This window comes from Eubalaena glacialis, chromosome 14, assembly GCF_028564815.1.
Source record: "Eubalaena glacialis isolate mEubGla1 chromosome 14, mEubGla1.1.hap2.+ XY, whole genome shotgun sequence".
Taxonomy (NCBI): Eukaryota; Metazoa; Chordata; class Mammalia; order Artiodactyla; family Balaenidae; genus Eubalaena; species Eubalaena glacialis.
In genome coordinates, this window is record NC_083729.1 from 55,035,764 (window position 1) to 55,049,465 (window position 13,702).

The 13,702-nt window shown below is 34.8% G+C and overlaps 1 protein-coding gene across 5 annotated transcripts in view; it reads right to left on the reverse strand.

Moving 5' to 3' along the window:
* The window catches only part of VPS54 (VPS54 subunit of GARP complex), a 94,030-nt gene that overhangs the window by 49,372 nt on the left and 30,956 nt on the right, over nt 1-13,702 (reverse strand). For all 5 annotated transcript variants that reach the window (XM_061168777.1, XM_061168773.1, XM_061168776.1 and 2 more), the window contains 4 exons: nt 10,128-10,206; nt 7,696-7,730; nt 5,501-5,632; nt 1,947-2,332 (listed from right to left, as the gene is read on the reverse strand). In XM_061168777.1, the coding sequence (XP_061024760.1) occupies nt 1,947-2,332; nt 5,501-5,632; nt 7,696-7,730; nt 10,128-10,206 (632 nt within the window). The remainder of the gene's footprint in view (nt 1-1,946; nt 2,333-5,500; nt 5,633-7,695; nt 7,731-10,127; nt 10,207-13,702) is intronic.

A 13,702-nucleotide genomic window follows, 5' to 3' on the forward strand; every position in this document is an offset into this window, starting at 1 on the left:
ATGAAGAATAAACACTCTTTACAAATGTGCAGGTTCTAAAAAAATAATAGTAGATATTTGAGTAAAACATAGATAATCAGAATATTTGAAAGTCTTTTAAAAAACCATATACACTTTTTTATGAAGAATATTTTGTCTTTTGAGTTAAGGTACAAACAAAAAAAGTAAGGATGACAATAAAGGTAAACTCTTTCTTGAGCTCAAGATAATTACAAGATTATAAAATTTTCATTCTGCCTCCTGATAAATCATAATCTACTGGGAATAAATATCCAACCCTGTTCTTAAATATTTTCCAGATAGCTTTGGAGAACTAAACTTTTCATCAGTATTATTGGGCATAAACTTATGAGTCAGGAAAATGAAATAAAATAAACTGCATGACTTTTGGAGTAAAAATGAGAACAGTTTCAGAATTTGTGTTTAGCAGGCAAGCATTTAATCTTTGTTTCTATTGCTCTATTCAGAGGATAAAGCACTCTACTTTGTAGAATCAGCTCCCGATATTCATCAAGTTCGTATTATATAGTGGTGACAAGAAAAAACACAGCTTCTGTCATTACAGAAGTCCATTTTGCTAAAATACTGACAAAATTAATATTATTTAAAAAATATATGCCATACACACATTCAAAAAAGAGAAATATTTAAAATTTCAGAGGTAAAGGGGAAACTAAAAATCATTTAGTCACCCTGGGTTCCCATGCTGAGAAATCCAAAGTAGGCTTCAAAGGACTATGAACCACCCAAAATTGATTGCAAAATTTTATGTACAGGTATATTTTTATGGAAAGAAGGTCCATCCACAGCTTTCAATAGATTCTCAAAGAGGTTTGTGATCCAAACTTTTTCTGTAAACATCCAAGTCTGGATAAGGTTCTTCCCGTAAGGTTAGGCTCCATAGCAATCTGTACATTCATCATCATACTGTACTGTACTGTATAATAACTACCCAGTAATTTGTCTCCCTCCTACCAAATAAATTGTAGAAACAGAGCAGAAAGCATCTCTGCTTTGTTCATGGCTATATTCCCAGTATTCTGCCTGGTGTCTGTCATGTAATCAATAACCATTTCTTGAATAAATGAATCAATCATTCATTTGCATAATTAAAATTGGGCCAACTTTTTAAAAGTGCTTTCTAAATAAATATTCCAATTACATATCCTTAGTCAATAAGAACTTATAATTCAATTAAAATAAACTTATATTGAAGATAACCTTTCCAGAATATATTAAGTTATAGAGCATGTCTTCCATAAAACTTCTTTGTAGTCACTCAGTAGTATAAGGTTTCCCAGCAGATAGGAACTTCAACAAGGACACTGAAAGCCTGCTTAACTGAATGAAATTTTGACGGCTTACAATTGGTGTAATCTGTAAATTAAACATATGACATGATCTCACATAAAATAACTAAAACCCTAATCTTAAAGGTATTTTCAAAATAAAAACTTAGAAGAAATTGGGTCTTTTCCATCATCGTGTGGAATTTTTTGCAATGTGATAGACTGCAAATGAGAAATGAATTTTAATAATTATCTAATTTAAAACTTATTCAATGGCTTTTAAAATGAACTTAATTTCAGCTATACTGGTATTCCTTTTTCTACCTTTATCTATTATCTTGACACAAAACTACTTCAACATTTTCAAAATATAATTTTCAAAGCTGTGACTGGCCCTTCGTTGATTTCATCTACTAGAAAATTTAATTTTACTTCTTTATCCAAATGTCTCTGTAAATATTGGTCCTTATGATTTTTGTTTGTTTTAGTAAGACTAAAATATCAGAATGATAACATTATTAAACAGATCAATCTGGAAGAAAAAAATACCCTTGTAACTCTAAACACATTCATACATTTTCAGCTAACATTACACACTAAAATTTATCCTTTAGAAATTTCTAACATTATTTCTAATGGCTTCCTTAATGGACATACCGGAAGCTGTGAATGCCCTGAAGTTCCTGCTGTAGAACCTCTTGTGTTGTTGCTATTAAGTCCAATGCTCCGACAAATTCAGAAGTAGATAACAACACCTGTACTGTAGGCTGAGTCTGGTGTACAGTGGCCATTAATTTCAGTTTATTGTATACTTTAACACAATTATTTCTGGTAAGTGCCAGTCTTAAAATGTGTAGTGATCCTTCACACATTACTTTATCAATCTGTGCAATTTTATCTCGAAGCATTTTTACAGCCTGGGAAGTTTTCTTGAGGTAGTCCTGCAATTCGTGTTGAGAGGTCATTGCATGAAAAAATGCTTCTGAACGTAGAGAGATCTGGTGAGCAATGTTTACTTCCACAATATCCAGATAATGGCTCAGCTTAAGAGGAAAGGAAAAGAAAAAAAAAAATCACAACATATTATAAGTATACCTTAACTATCCAAATACTTTCTGAAAATGATACAATATTTCTACATGTATTTTAAATCCCATTTTGTGAACTGTTTATGTGATGCTTGATACTAGGCATACAAAATAGAAGGGAGATGAAAGGTAGAGCCCAAAGTTAATAAATGTAAGACAAAAGCATAGAAGGTGATTTACCTTCTTCCTCTGCTCCTGCCATTACTGTCCTCCAAACACCAACTACTTTCTAGAAAGTAAAAGTAGCCCACAGTCATCTCAGATTATAATCTAGTTTTAGAAGTTCCAAGATCTGAGAGAGAATGATTGATTTCCTTAACCTCCACACATCATTGCCATCACCAATATCATGTATCATTTATCTGACTGAAAGATGATTATAGTTACCATTTACTGACTTTTTATGTATCAGGCACTGGTATTTTATATACACCATCTTCTAATTTTAACAATCTTGGAATACAGGTATTATTATTATTTTATTTTACAGATGAGGACAATGAGGCTCAGAAACATTAAATAACTTGAATAAAGTCATATGATTAGTAAGTAGAAAAACTGAAATTTGAACCCAGGTTTGTCTAACTCAAAAACTGAAGTTCTTTCTACTGTACCATGCTGCCTCAAAACGTTAGAGAATTCATGAAAGACAGATTGGTGATCCAGCCACAAATTACAGAGAGTACTAGAATTCACCTGGATCTTTTTTTTTAGGCTGTTAATTTCGCATTTCAATAATTATTCTTTTATCAATTTGTAAAACTCAGTTTATTTCCAATGTGGTTTCCTCTTAAACAGCTGACTGAAACAATTAGTTCATATATATCTTATTTGTAGTACTACCAAAATTAATTCCTGGAGTAACATGTATTAAGAATGCTTTCTAATTTCAAATATGGACTTCTAAAACTTGAGTTGTCTTTTCTTCCTTCATAACTGCATATGCCTTTTTTGGCTATATTATTTTTCCATTTCTCTCCCACTTTTTTACTTCTAGATTCTTCAACCTATAGCTCAAACTTTAAGAATTATCTCTGAACATCTCAGGATAATTTGTAGTGTTAAAGGGTTAATGGGCTTTCAACATTTAGGACTCATAAAATTAGAGGATTATTTGGTCACCAAGCCTGTCTCATTAAAACCATGCAGGATCATGCATATCTTCAATACGGCTCCTTCAATAATCTATTATAATATATAATAGATTACAAACAAGACATTCTTCTGTAGTTTAAATCTGTTGCATTTATACTCTTTTGTTGTTGTTCTTTTTACCTTCAACAGCTGTTCATTTATTTACCTAAAAAGCAATATGGGGGTGAAGGTACTTAGGTACATCACAAGCTAAAGTAGACTCAATCTTCAGAAAATGGAGAAAAAGTAACTCCTGTAGGACAGCGGTACTCAGAATGCAGTTTATATGCTGCTGCCAGTTTGTGAACTGTTTAACAGGTCCATGATGAAATGAGGAACTCTGCTGGAAATTAAATCAACTACATCACTAAGCCCACAGTATTGCTTTTTCATAGAAAGACTTTCTTAATGAAGGAAGCAGTGAAATGATTTACGTTCTAGAGCAAACTCGTTATCTCATCGCAGACCAGCACTTTGGGTAGCAGTACTACAATAGGACAAAAATTTCTCTAATCCTGGTTGTAGCATCCCCTCTTTAAAGCTAGCAAGATAAAACGGGTGCTGTCAATCATACAGTGAGTTTGAATCCTGTCTTGGAATCCTGTCTTCCATTCCTTTTCTAAGAACAGAGCAGAATGAGGAGACAAAATGTAAATGTAATAAAGCTGATTCTGCAACTTGCCAAAAAAAAAAAAATTTCCATTACTTTAATCACTTTAAACATTTAGCATGAGAAAATTGTTTCATTTGAATTTCAAAGATTTCTGCAATTTATCAATACTCCATTGATCTATTCTTTTCAAAGGCATAATATTTTCATAATTCATTTCCTATTAAAATTCTATAAAGGGAACAATTTTTAAAGTATTCCTAAAACTATCTGTATAGATTGATGAAATTTTTATTGGCTTTTGTTGTTTTTCTCTTTTAAGGTATTATTCTACCAGGGGATATACTTGGAATGTGAAAAAGTAGTCTGGGAGTGAGCCTGTGTCTATATATCCATTGTTTTCATAAGATTTGTGAATTTATTCTTACTCAAGGAAAACCTTTATAGATGAAAATGTTGCCAAAAAAAAAAAAAAAATTGAATTCATTTTCATTTTCAACTGTGAGAAACGGAATACTCACAATTCTTTCCCCACATTTCTTCTCCTCTCCGCCCTAAGTAGCCCTTTCTTCAGTTGCTGAGGAGGACTGGACCCAACTTATTGAATAGTCTACCTGAGGCAAGCTTTCAGACTGCCAAGAGCTGTCACCAGACTAAAATGAAATGCTTTCATCTCAGTTTAGGAACCACAGTCAGTTTTAGAAAAGCTCCAAACTGAGTGCTAAGAAAGAACAGAGATCAAAGGTCTTTACTTCCTGTTTCAGTTTTAAAAGATTCTTGATCTGTGAGTTATGTTTAAAGTTTTACATTTTAAATGACTTTCAAGATGTTGACTTCTGAAATATAGAACATTGTAAAATTTTGAAAAACTGCTGACTAATAACACGCAAAAGGCTACGCTTTGCAAAGCTTTGCAAAGCTAAAGGTACACTGCATTTTTTAACTATGATATTTTTGCTTCAAAATAATCATCATTACTATGTGTAAACGAAGAAAAATAGTACCTCAGGAAAAGTTAATTTTCTGTGCTTTAAATCATAAAGAATATAAAATTAGCCAATATACTGTTTGGAATAAATGTAAAACAATTAATTGTGTTATCTAATACATCCTTTCAATTGAGATTGCTATCAACTGCTGTTTCAGATAATAAGCACTCAAACAATAACCTTTTCCTTTTTCAACAGCACAACTTGTATTGCATTGAAACAAAGTGCTATTACTTTATCAGTTAAGATCTGAAGGGTTCTAATTATCAGTAACAATAAAGATGAAATTAAAGGTATTAGTGCCTACTAAATAACTAACTCTGAACTCACACAAACAGTACCACTTAATTAAAATAGTTTTCTACATGGGAAAAGTAAAAAAGAAACTACCTTTTCTTGTAGCAACTTTGAGGAAGCTGCATCACGATTTCCTTTTCCACCAGCAGTATTAAAATGAGACCATGGTAAAACTGAATTAAAAGTTAACGAATCGTCCAAGGCAAAATCTGGTTTCATAAAAATCTATTAAAAAAATGCATTTCCCTCAATTAGATAAACATTTTCTTTACATCCATTATCCTTCTAACATCATAAGACCATTAAACAATAATTAACTTGAATCTCAGGCATATACAGAAAAAGCAAGTGATAACAAGTTGAGTTATTTATACAAAAATCTGTAGAAGAAAAATATATAAATAATGTTTCATCCAGCTAAAAATGCTCATGAAAGATAGAAAAATGTTTTTTTGCCTTTACCAATAGAGATGGTCATTCCATTACCACTTGGTCAAACTCACGAATGCAGTCCCACTGGGCACATATGAAAGGGAGATATCATACTTATCCTAAAATTTCTGTATTATTTCCCACTGATAGTGGTTTTTTAAAAATATCAAATATCAATATCTCTATACTTATATTTCTATTTTCTCTTGCTCAAAATTCTTTCAAACTTTCTTTTTTAGATTAGACATACACTGAATTTTAAAACCAAAACAAATTCAATTTTATGAAGAGACTGCTCCTTTCCCTTGTATACCACATCCATCTGGGCACCAAGTACTACCCTTAATATTTCCTTATTATCACTTGAATCTCCTCTCTACTCTATCTCCACAGTATTTCTACAGCTCCTCATTATCTCTGGATTATAGTAAATGGCTACTTACTGATGTCCTTCCCTAATCTATCCTCTATATATCTTTAAAATGCAATTATAACTGAATTAACTTCTCTTTTTAAATCTCTCAATGGATTCCCATGACTGACAGACCAAACTCTCTTAGAATGGCATTAAGAGTTTTATTTATCTCATACTTCACAAAATTTATTTAACCCCATCTCTAAACACAAGTATACCATGTATACTTATTTATCTCATACTTCATAAATATTTTTACTTAATATGTATATCTCCCCCAGACCATATGTTCCTATAAGACTGGATTTATATATTATTAATCTTTCTATTCCAGCACATAGCATAAGGCCTGAAACATGGTTTAATCAATTAATTTCTATGTTATATTTTATTATATTCACTGATGCATATGACCCATATCAAAAAATTAGTATGAATGTGATAGGGAAATCTAACTAGGGACATGAGTATATTTTCTAGTCCCTCTAGTATAACTGAAAGTATTGATTAATTCAATAAATGTTGACTATCTATGATTTTACTTATGCTAGGCACTAAGGTGGAAACAAAGCTAAATTATTCCAGAGGTCCTAATCTCAAGGATCTTTAGCCCAACGGATGTGATAAAATAGATACATAAATATTTTATAAGGGAAAGAGTGACAAATGCCTTAAAAGGGAAGGCAGGGGTCTAGATAAAATGCTATGGCAGTTTGGCAAAGGGGCCAATGATCTTCATTTGGAGGACATGTATTCATGTAAAGTTGTCATTTAAGCAAAAAACTGTAAAGGATTAGATATGGGGACATAAGAGAAAAGTCTTCCAGGCTAAAGGAACACTGCAAGTAAAGCACGGAGTCAGCGAAAAAGTCTGGCTGAAGTAAAGAATGTGTAAAGATTAGTAGGCAAAAGTTAAGAGTGTGCCTATGATGGAAGTGAATAATTAAGGGCCTTAAATGACACAGTTTGAATTTTATTTTGTAGGAATCAAAGAACTTTAAAAACGACTGCCCTTTCCTTTTTGTTTCTGTCTCTCATCCTTCTGTCTCTTCTCACCCTAAAGAGCAATTATCACAGACCTCTTTGAGAATATGATGAATGCAATGGACTCCTTCCCCAGAAAAAAAAGAAAAACAAAAAAACACTCATCTATTACACATCTCTACAAAATTTTTCATACAAAGAAAATATCCCTAATAATTTGGAGGGGTAATAAGATCAATAAAATTATATTTTAAAGTGAAAAGATTTAAACATATTTGTAGGTTTTGGTGATAAAGAAGAGACTGATCATGCAAAAGAGAGAGAATAAAAGTGAGAAAGTCCCAGAAGAGGCAAAGCGGTCAAAGCATCAGAAAACAGCCCAGTGAAAGCTTCTTACAAGGCAAAATTAAAGATCAAATATTAAAAAGCTGTATTCTCATTTTTCAGGTTTTGTTACCTTAGGTACTTGCTCCAGATCTGTCCTGGATTTATCTATTTTAAAAAAGGAAAAGGGAAAATATGATTTTTTAAAACTTGTTTTCATTTTATTTCCATAAAATATATTTTGACAGATTCAATACTATACTAGGTCACAACTAAATAACCATTTAAGTTTCTTTCTTCAACAAATATCAAACACCTTCTGTATACCTAGGAGTAGGCAAAGCAGTGAATAAAACGTATGTTTCAAATAATTTTAATCAATTGTATAGTAGCAATAAAACAACTAAACGTATTCAAGTCTTTTTTAAATGGACACAGAAAGCTTGGTGTTATCTTATAGAAATGCTATTTTTATTGTTCAAAAGATCCACCATCCCATCCAGTATTTCCTATGATCAAAAAAATTTTTAATGCCATATTAGTTTTCTTCTTAGACATCTTAGTTTGTATCCTCTACAAACTTCTTGCAAATGAACCTCCTTTATCTTTGTCTCACCAATCAAATTTCAAACAAGGTACCCTCCTTTCCAAAACTAAGCTTTCTGTACTCAGACTCCATCCTCCCCTGCCTCTTCTCTGAGCTCGCATCAATTACCCTGCCTCTCCATATCTTTAACATTTTAATAGCTCTTTCCTCTCTGCATACAAACACGCTCAGTTCTCTTCCATTAAAAAAGAAGAAGAAGAAGAAGAAAGATAAAACCCAGGGCCTAGAGTAGGTTGAGGCAAGGGAGAACCTCAGGTGCAAAATTTAAGGAAGCACTCACTCTCAGAATTACGCAAATACCTCTCTTGCCTCATCTAATCCTGGCCATGCAAAAACATTCTAGCACAACTGCTAGTAGAAACAAACTAGAGGGATTCTGTTCCCTCTAGTCAATACCTTACATTTCAAATCTTCAAGTCACATCCATATTGGCAGTCTCCACTTCTTACTCTTGTACTTACTCCTTAATACATAGTATTGAAGTTTCTGTAACTACTACTCCAGTCTAAATGTTCTCCCTAAGATCTCCCAAATTGCCAAATCCACAGAGATTTCTCAGAGTGCAAACCTGATCTATCCCAGAAGTATTCTGACACTGTAGACTAATTATTCGCACTTCTTTGAAATTCTAACTACCTTCCATCTCTAAGGTGGAACTCTCTCTTGGTTGACTCTCCTGTCTCTCTGACTACTTCTTTTTAGTCTCCTTCACAGGTACATTTTCTACTCCCTCTTAAATGTGACAGCCTCCTAGTGTTCTATCATCAGTTCTTTTCTCCTTACTACTCACATCCTCCCGGGTGATCCCACCTGTGCCCTTGGATTCAACTACCATGCTATTGTCTAGCATACTGTCTATGATAATGTCTATCATACTTGTATCTCCAGCCTAGATCTCTTTCCTGAGCTCTGGGTTGCATACCAGACTTCTCCTTCTATGCAAAACTTCAATTAAACCAGCCTCTATCTCCTCCAAACTTCCTTCTCCAATACTACCTCTCTCACCTAGCCAGCTGCCCAAGCAAGAAATGTGGGAATCATCCTTGAATCATTCTTGCTCCATTACTAACAAATGACTGACCACCAAAACCTGTGCCTCCATTTCTGAAGCATCTCTTAAAGACCTAATTTCCTCTCCATCCTCATTATAACTGCTATTAGGAACACATGATTTCTCGCTTGTATTACTGCAATAGGCTTCTACTGTATTCTTGCCTCCAGTTTTATCATCATCTATAAATTTACTACCCACAACTGCTTTCACAGTGAAATATATAATCATAACTCTGATCATGTCTGGTTTAAAATATTTTGTAACTCTATACTGCTTTTAGAAAAGAAAAATGTCTCAGCATGATATACAAGGCTCTTCATGATCTGACTCCTACCTACTTCTGCAGCCTCATTTCTTGCTCCCAGTGGAGCCAGCATACTAAACTCTTGCAGGTCCCAGAACATGCTAATTTCTCTCTTGACTCTACAGCTTTGCATAAACTGTCCCCTTTCCTGGAATGTCCTTTTGCACATAAATATTTCTTGATAGTTAGTTTAAAACACAGACAATCCTCATCAACTCTAGTTTTTATAAAGCTAAGTTAGGAACTCTTTACAATATTACCATGCTGAACTTACTGCCTGATACACAGTGTTGGTTTGTTTAACCTTGCTCAGGAAACCATCAGCTTCTTGAGGACAGGGACTATTTCTTATTCATCTATTTTTAGGCAACAAGCAAAGTACAAAGCATCTGAATATTAAATAAGTATTTGTTGAACTGAAGGATAACACTACCATCAGATCCATGATTTTTCTCTTTAAAGCTTTTAGAAAAGATTATGGTTGCAGGCTATAGACATTTCACTAGAAATAAAAACTAGATATGATAGTCAACAAGGTCCCCAAATTAAGATTTTGTTCATTAATATTTATGCTATGCTACAAATAGCACATATTCATACCATGAGTATGTAAGAGAGTCCTGTCAAAGGTATCTTTAGGAGGACAAATTTTCTTGCATCTCTCATGAATCTTCTCTCTCTAATAAAAAGACAAATAAATAATGTGATCAATGCTGTGTGGCAATATGAGTATTCAAAGCATTAAAATATTTAACAAAACAGAATATCAGAATATACCAAATAAGTTCCAAATTTTTCTAATATGAAATCACTAGCCTCTTGAACTTAAATACAAGTAACAAGTATGCTTAATAAACCAAATACCACTGAGACGTGTGAATGTCTATGTACTTATACTCATCCCATTTTATACAATTATAGTAAAATCTCCATAAACTTAGAATGAAGTGGGAAAACAAATTAAAAAATCCTTATTTTTATAACAGAAATCAATTAAGAAAATAACTTTTTTAAAATAAGCAAGAAAATTTTAAACCTATATACCCAAGATCGAAAGACAGATTAGTAGTTAATACTTCCTCTGAGTCCAAAAAGAAAAAAGGAAAGACAGAAAGAAACCCCACTCTGAGTTCAGATGACCACTAACAACACTGTTATCTTTTCAGATACCATACACAGGACATATGAGAAAGTGGAGTGTGGTAAGGAAAAAACCCTGGGCTAATAGTATTAGCCCTGCAGAATTCTGGTAGCAGTTCTATCAGAAACTACAGGACTGTCTTCCAAAGTGGCTGTACTATTCTGCATTCCTATGCACAATGAATAAGAGTTCCTATTAGCCACATCCTTGCCAGCATTTGGTCTTGACAGCATTTTGGATTTTCACCATTCTAAAGGACGTGTAGTGGCACCTCATTTTAATTTGCAATTCCCTATAGACATATGATGTCGGGCAATTTTTCATATGCTTACTAGCCATCTGTATCATTTCTTTGGTGAAATGCCTGTTCAGATCCCTTGTCCATTTTTTGTGGTGAAATATACACAACATAAAATTTACCATTAGTGGAGGTGGCCAAGATAGTGGAGTAGGAAGACCTTGAACTCACCTCCTCCCACAGACACACCAAAATTATAACTATTTACAGAGCAACTATCAATGAGAACCTGAAGAATAGCAGAAAAGATTTTTCACAACTAAAGACATAGAGAAGAAACTACAGCAACACAGGTAGGAGGGGTAGAGGTATGACCCACTCGCCTGGGTCAGGGACCCACAAATGGGAGAAATATCACAATTATAGAGGTCCTCCCCAAGGAGCAAGGGGTCTGAGCCCCACATCAGGCTCCCCAGTCCAGGGTCCTGTGCTGGGAAGATGAGCCTCCAGCATGTGTGACTTTGCAAACTAGTGGATCTTATGTTCAGGAGAGCTGGAGAGCTATAGGAAACAGAGTTTCTGCTCTTAAAGGGTGCATGCAAAATCTCACATGCTCTGAGTCCAAGCCAGAGGCAGTTGTTTGAAAGGAGCTTGGGGCAGACCCACTGGACAATGTTGGAGAGCCTCTGAAAGAGGCAGGAGGCAACTGGGACCTCTCCAGGGAATAGAGATGATGGGAGCAGCCATTTTGGGAGCTTGTTGCACTGCAATAACACCAGTGCTGATGAGCACCATTTTGGAATCCTCCCTCTAGTCTATTAGCACTGGGAACCCAGCCCTGCCCACCAGCAGGCCAGCACTAGCCCTGAACCCATCCGAGCTGAACAGATAGCCACATGGGGACCCAGCCCCACCCTCCAGAAGGCCCATGGCCACTGCATAAGGCACAGCCTCAAAGCCCATCAGGCCGGAGGCCAGCCATGCCTACCAGTGCGCCCACAGTAGTTGGCCTCCCCACAAAGAAGGGCACATGCAGCCCCACATAGGGGCTACCCCTATAGGATATAGCTCTGGTAACCATAGGGGAGCATGTTGCTGTGCCCCACAGGACATATCCTACTTAAGACCACTTCTCCACGATCAGGAAATGTAACTGACCTAACACACAGAAATAAACACAGAGAATTGGGCAAAATAAGGAGACGGAGGTATATGTTCCAAACAAAGGAACAAGACATAACCTCAAAAAAAGAACTAAACCAAGTGGAGATAAGCAATCACCTCCACTAAAAAGTCAAGGTAATAATAAAGATACTCACCAAACTCAGGAGGAGAATGAATGAAAACTGTGAAAATTTCAACAAAGAGTTAGAAAATATAAAGAACCAAACAGAGCTGAAGAATACAATAACTGAAACTAGAAGGAATCAACAGTAGATTAGATGATACAGATCTCTTCAGCAGTCTCGAAGAGGAAGTAGTGGGAATCACAGAAGCTGAACAGAAAAAAGAAAAAAGAATAAAAAAAAGTAGTTTGAGACCTCTGGGACAACATTAAGCATACTAACATTCACATTATAGGGGTCCCAGAAGGAGAAGAGAGAGAAAAAAATGGCAGACAGCTTGTTTGAAAAAATAATAGCTGGAAACTTCCCTAACCTGGGGAAAGAAACATATATCCAGGTCCAGGAAGCACAGAGAGTCCCAAGCAAGGTGACCCAAAGAGGTCCACACCAAGACACATTAAAATGAAAATGGCAAAAAAAAAAAAAGATTATAAATACAGAATCTTAAAAGCAGCAAGAGAAAAGCAACTAAGTATGTATGAGGGAACTCCCATAAGACTATCAGATGACTTTTCAGCAGAAATTTTACATGCCGGAAGGGATTGGCAGGATACACTCAAAATAATGAAAGGAAATAACCTACAGCCAAGAATACTCAACCCAGCAAGGTTATCACAAACCTGAAGGAGAGATAAAGAGTTTAACAGACAAGCAAAAGCTAAAAGCTAAGAGTCCTGAACCACTAAACTGGCTTTACAAGAAATGTTAAAGGGACTTCTCTAAGTTGAAAAGAAAAGGCCACAACTAGAAATATGAAAAGTATATCCCATGATAAACCATAATGGAAAAGAATATTTTTAAAAGAATGTATATATACACACACACACACATATGTATAACTGAATTGCTTTGCTGAACAGCAGAAATTGACATAATATTGTAAATCAACTATACTTCAATTAAAAATTTAAATTAAAAAAAGAAAAGTATTAAAAAACTCAATGGTAAAGGCAAATATATAGTAAAGGTAGTAGATCAACCACTTATAAAGCTAGTAGGAAGCTTGAAAGACAATAGTAGTAAAATCATCTATATCCACAATAAGTAGTTAAGAGTTACACAAAACAATAATATGTAAAATATGACGTCAAAAGCGTTAAACGTGGGGGTGGGGTGTAAATATGTAGGGTGGTTAGAATACGTTCAAACTTAAGAGAGGATCAACTTAAAATAATCAGTGTGTGTGTGTGTGTGTGTGTGTGATATTTAAAGCTCATGGTAACCAAAAACTACAAATACATACACACTAACTAATCAAAGATAACCAAAAACCTGCAATACATACACATACAAAAAAGAGAAAGGAATCCAAACATAACACTAGGGACTTCCCTGGTGGTCCAGTGGTTGGGACTTCACCTTCCAAAGAAGTGGGGGGGATGCAGGTTCAATCCCTGGTCGGGGGGCTGGGATCCCACATGCCTGTAGGGCCAAGGCACAGAATGGAGGC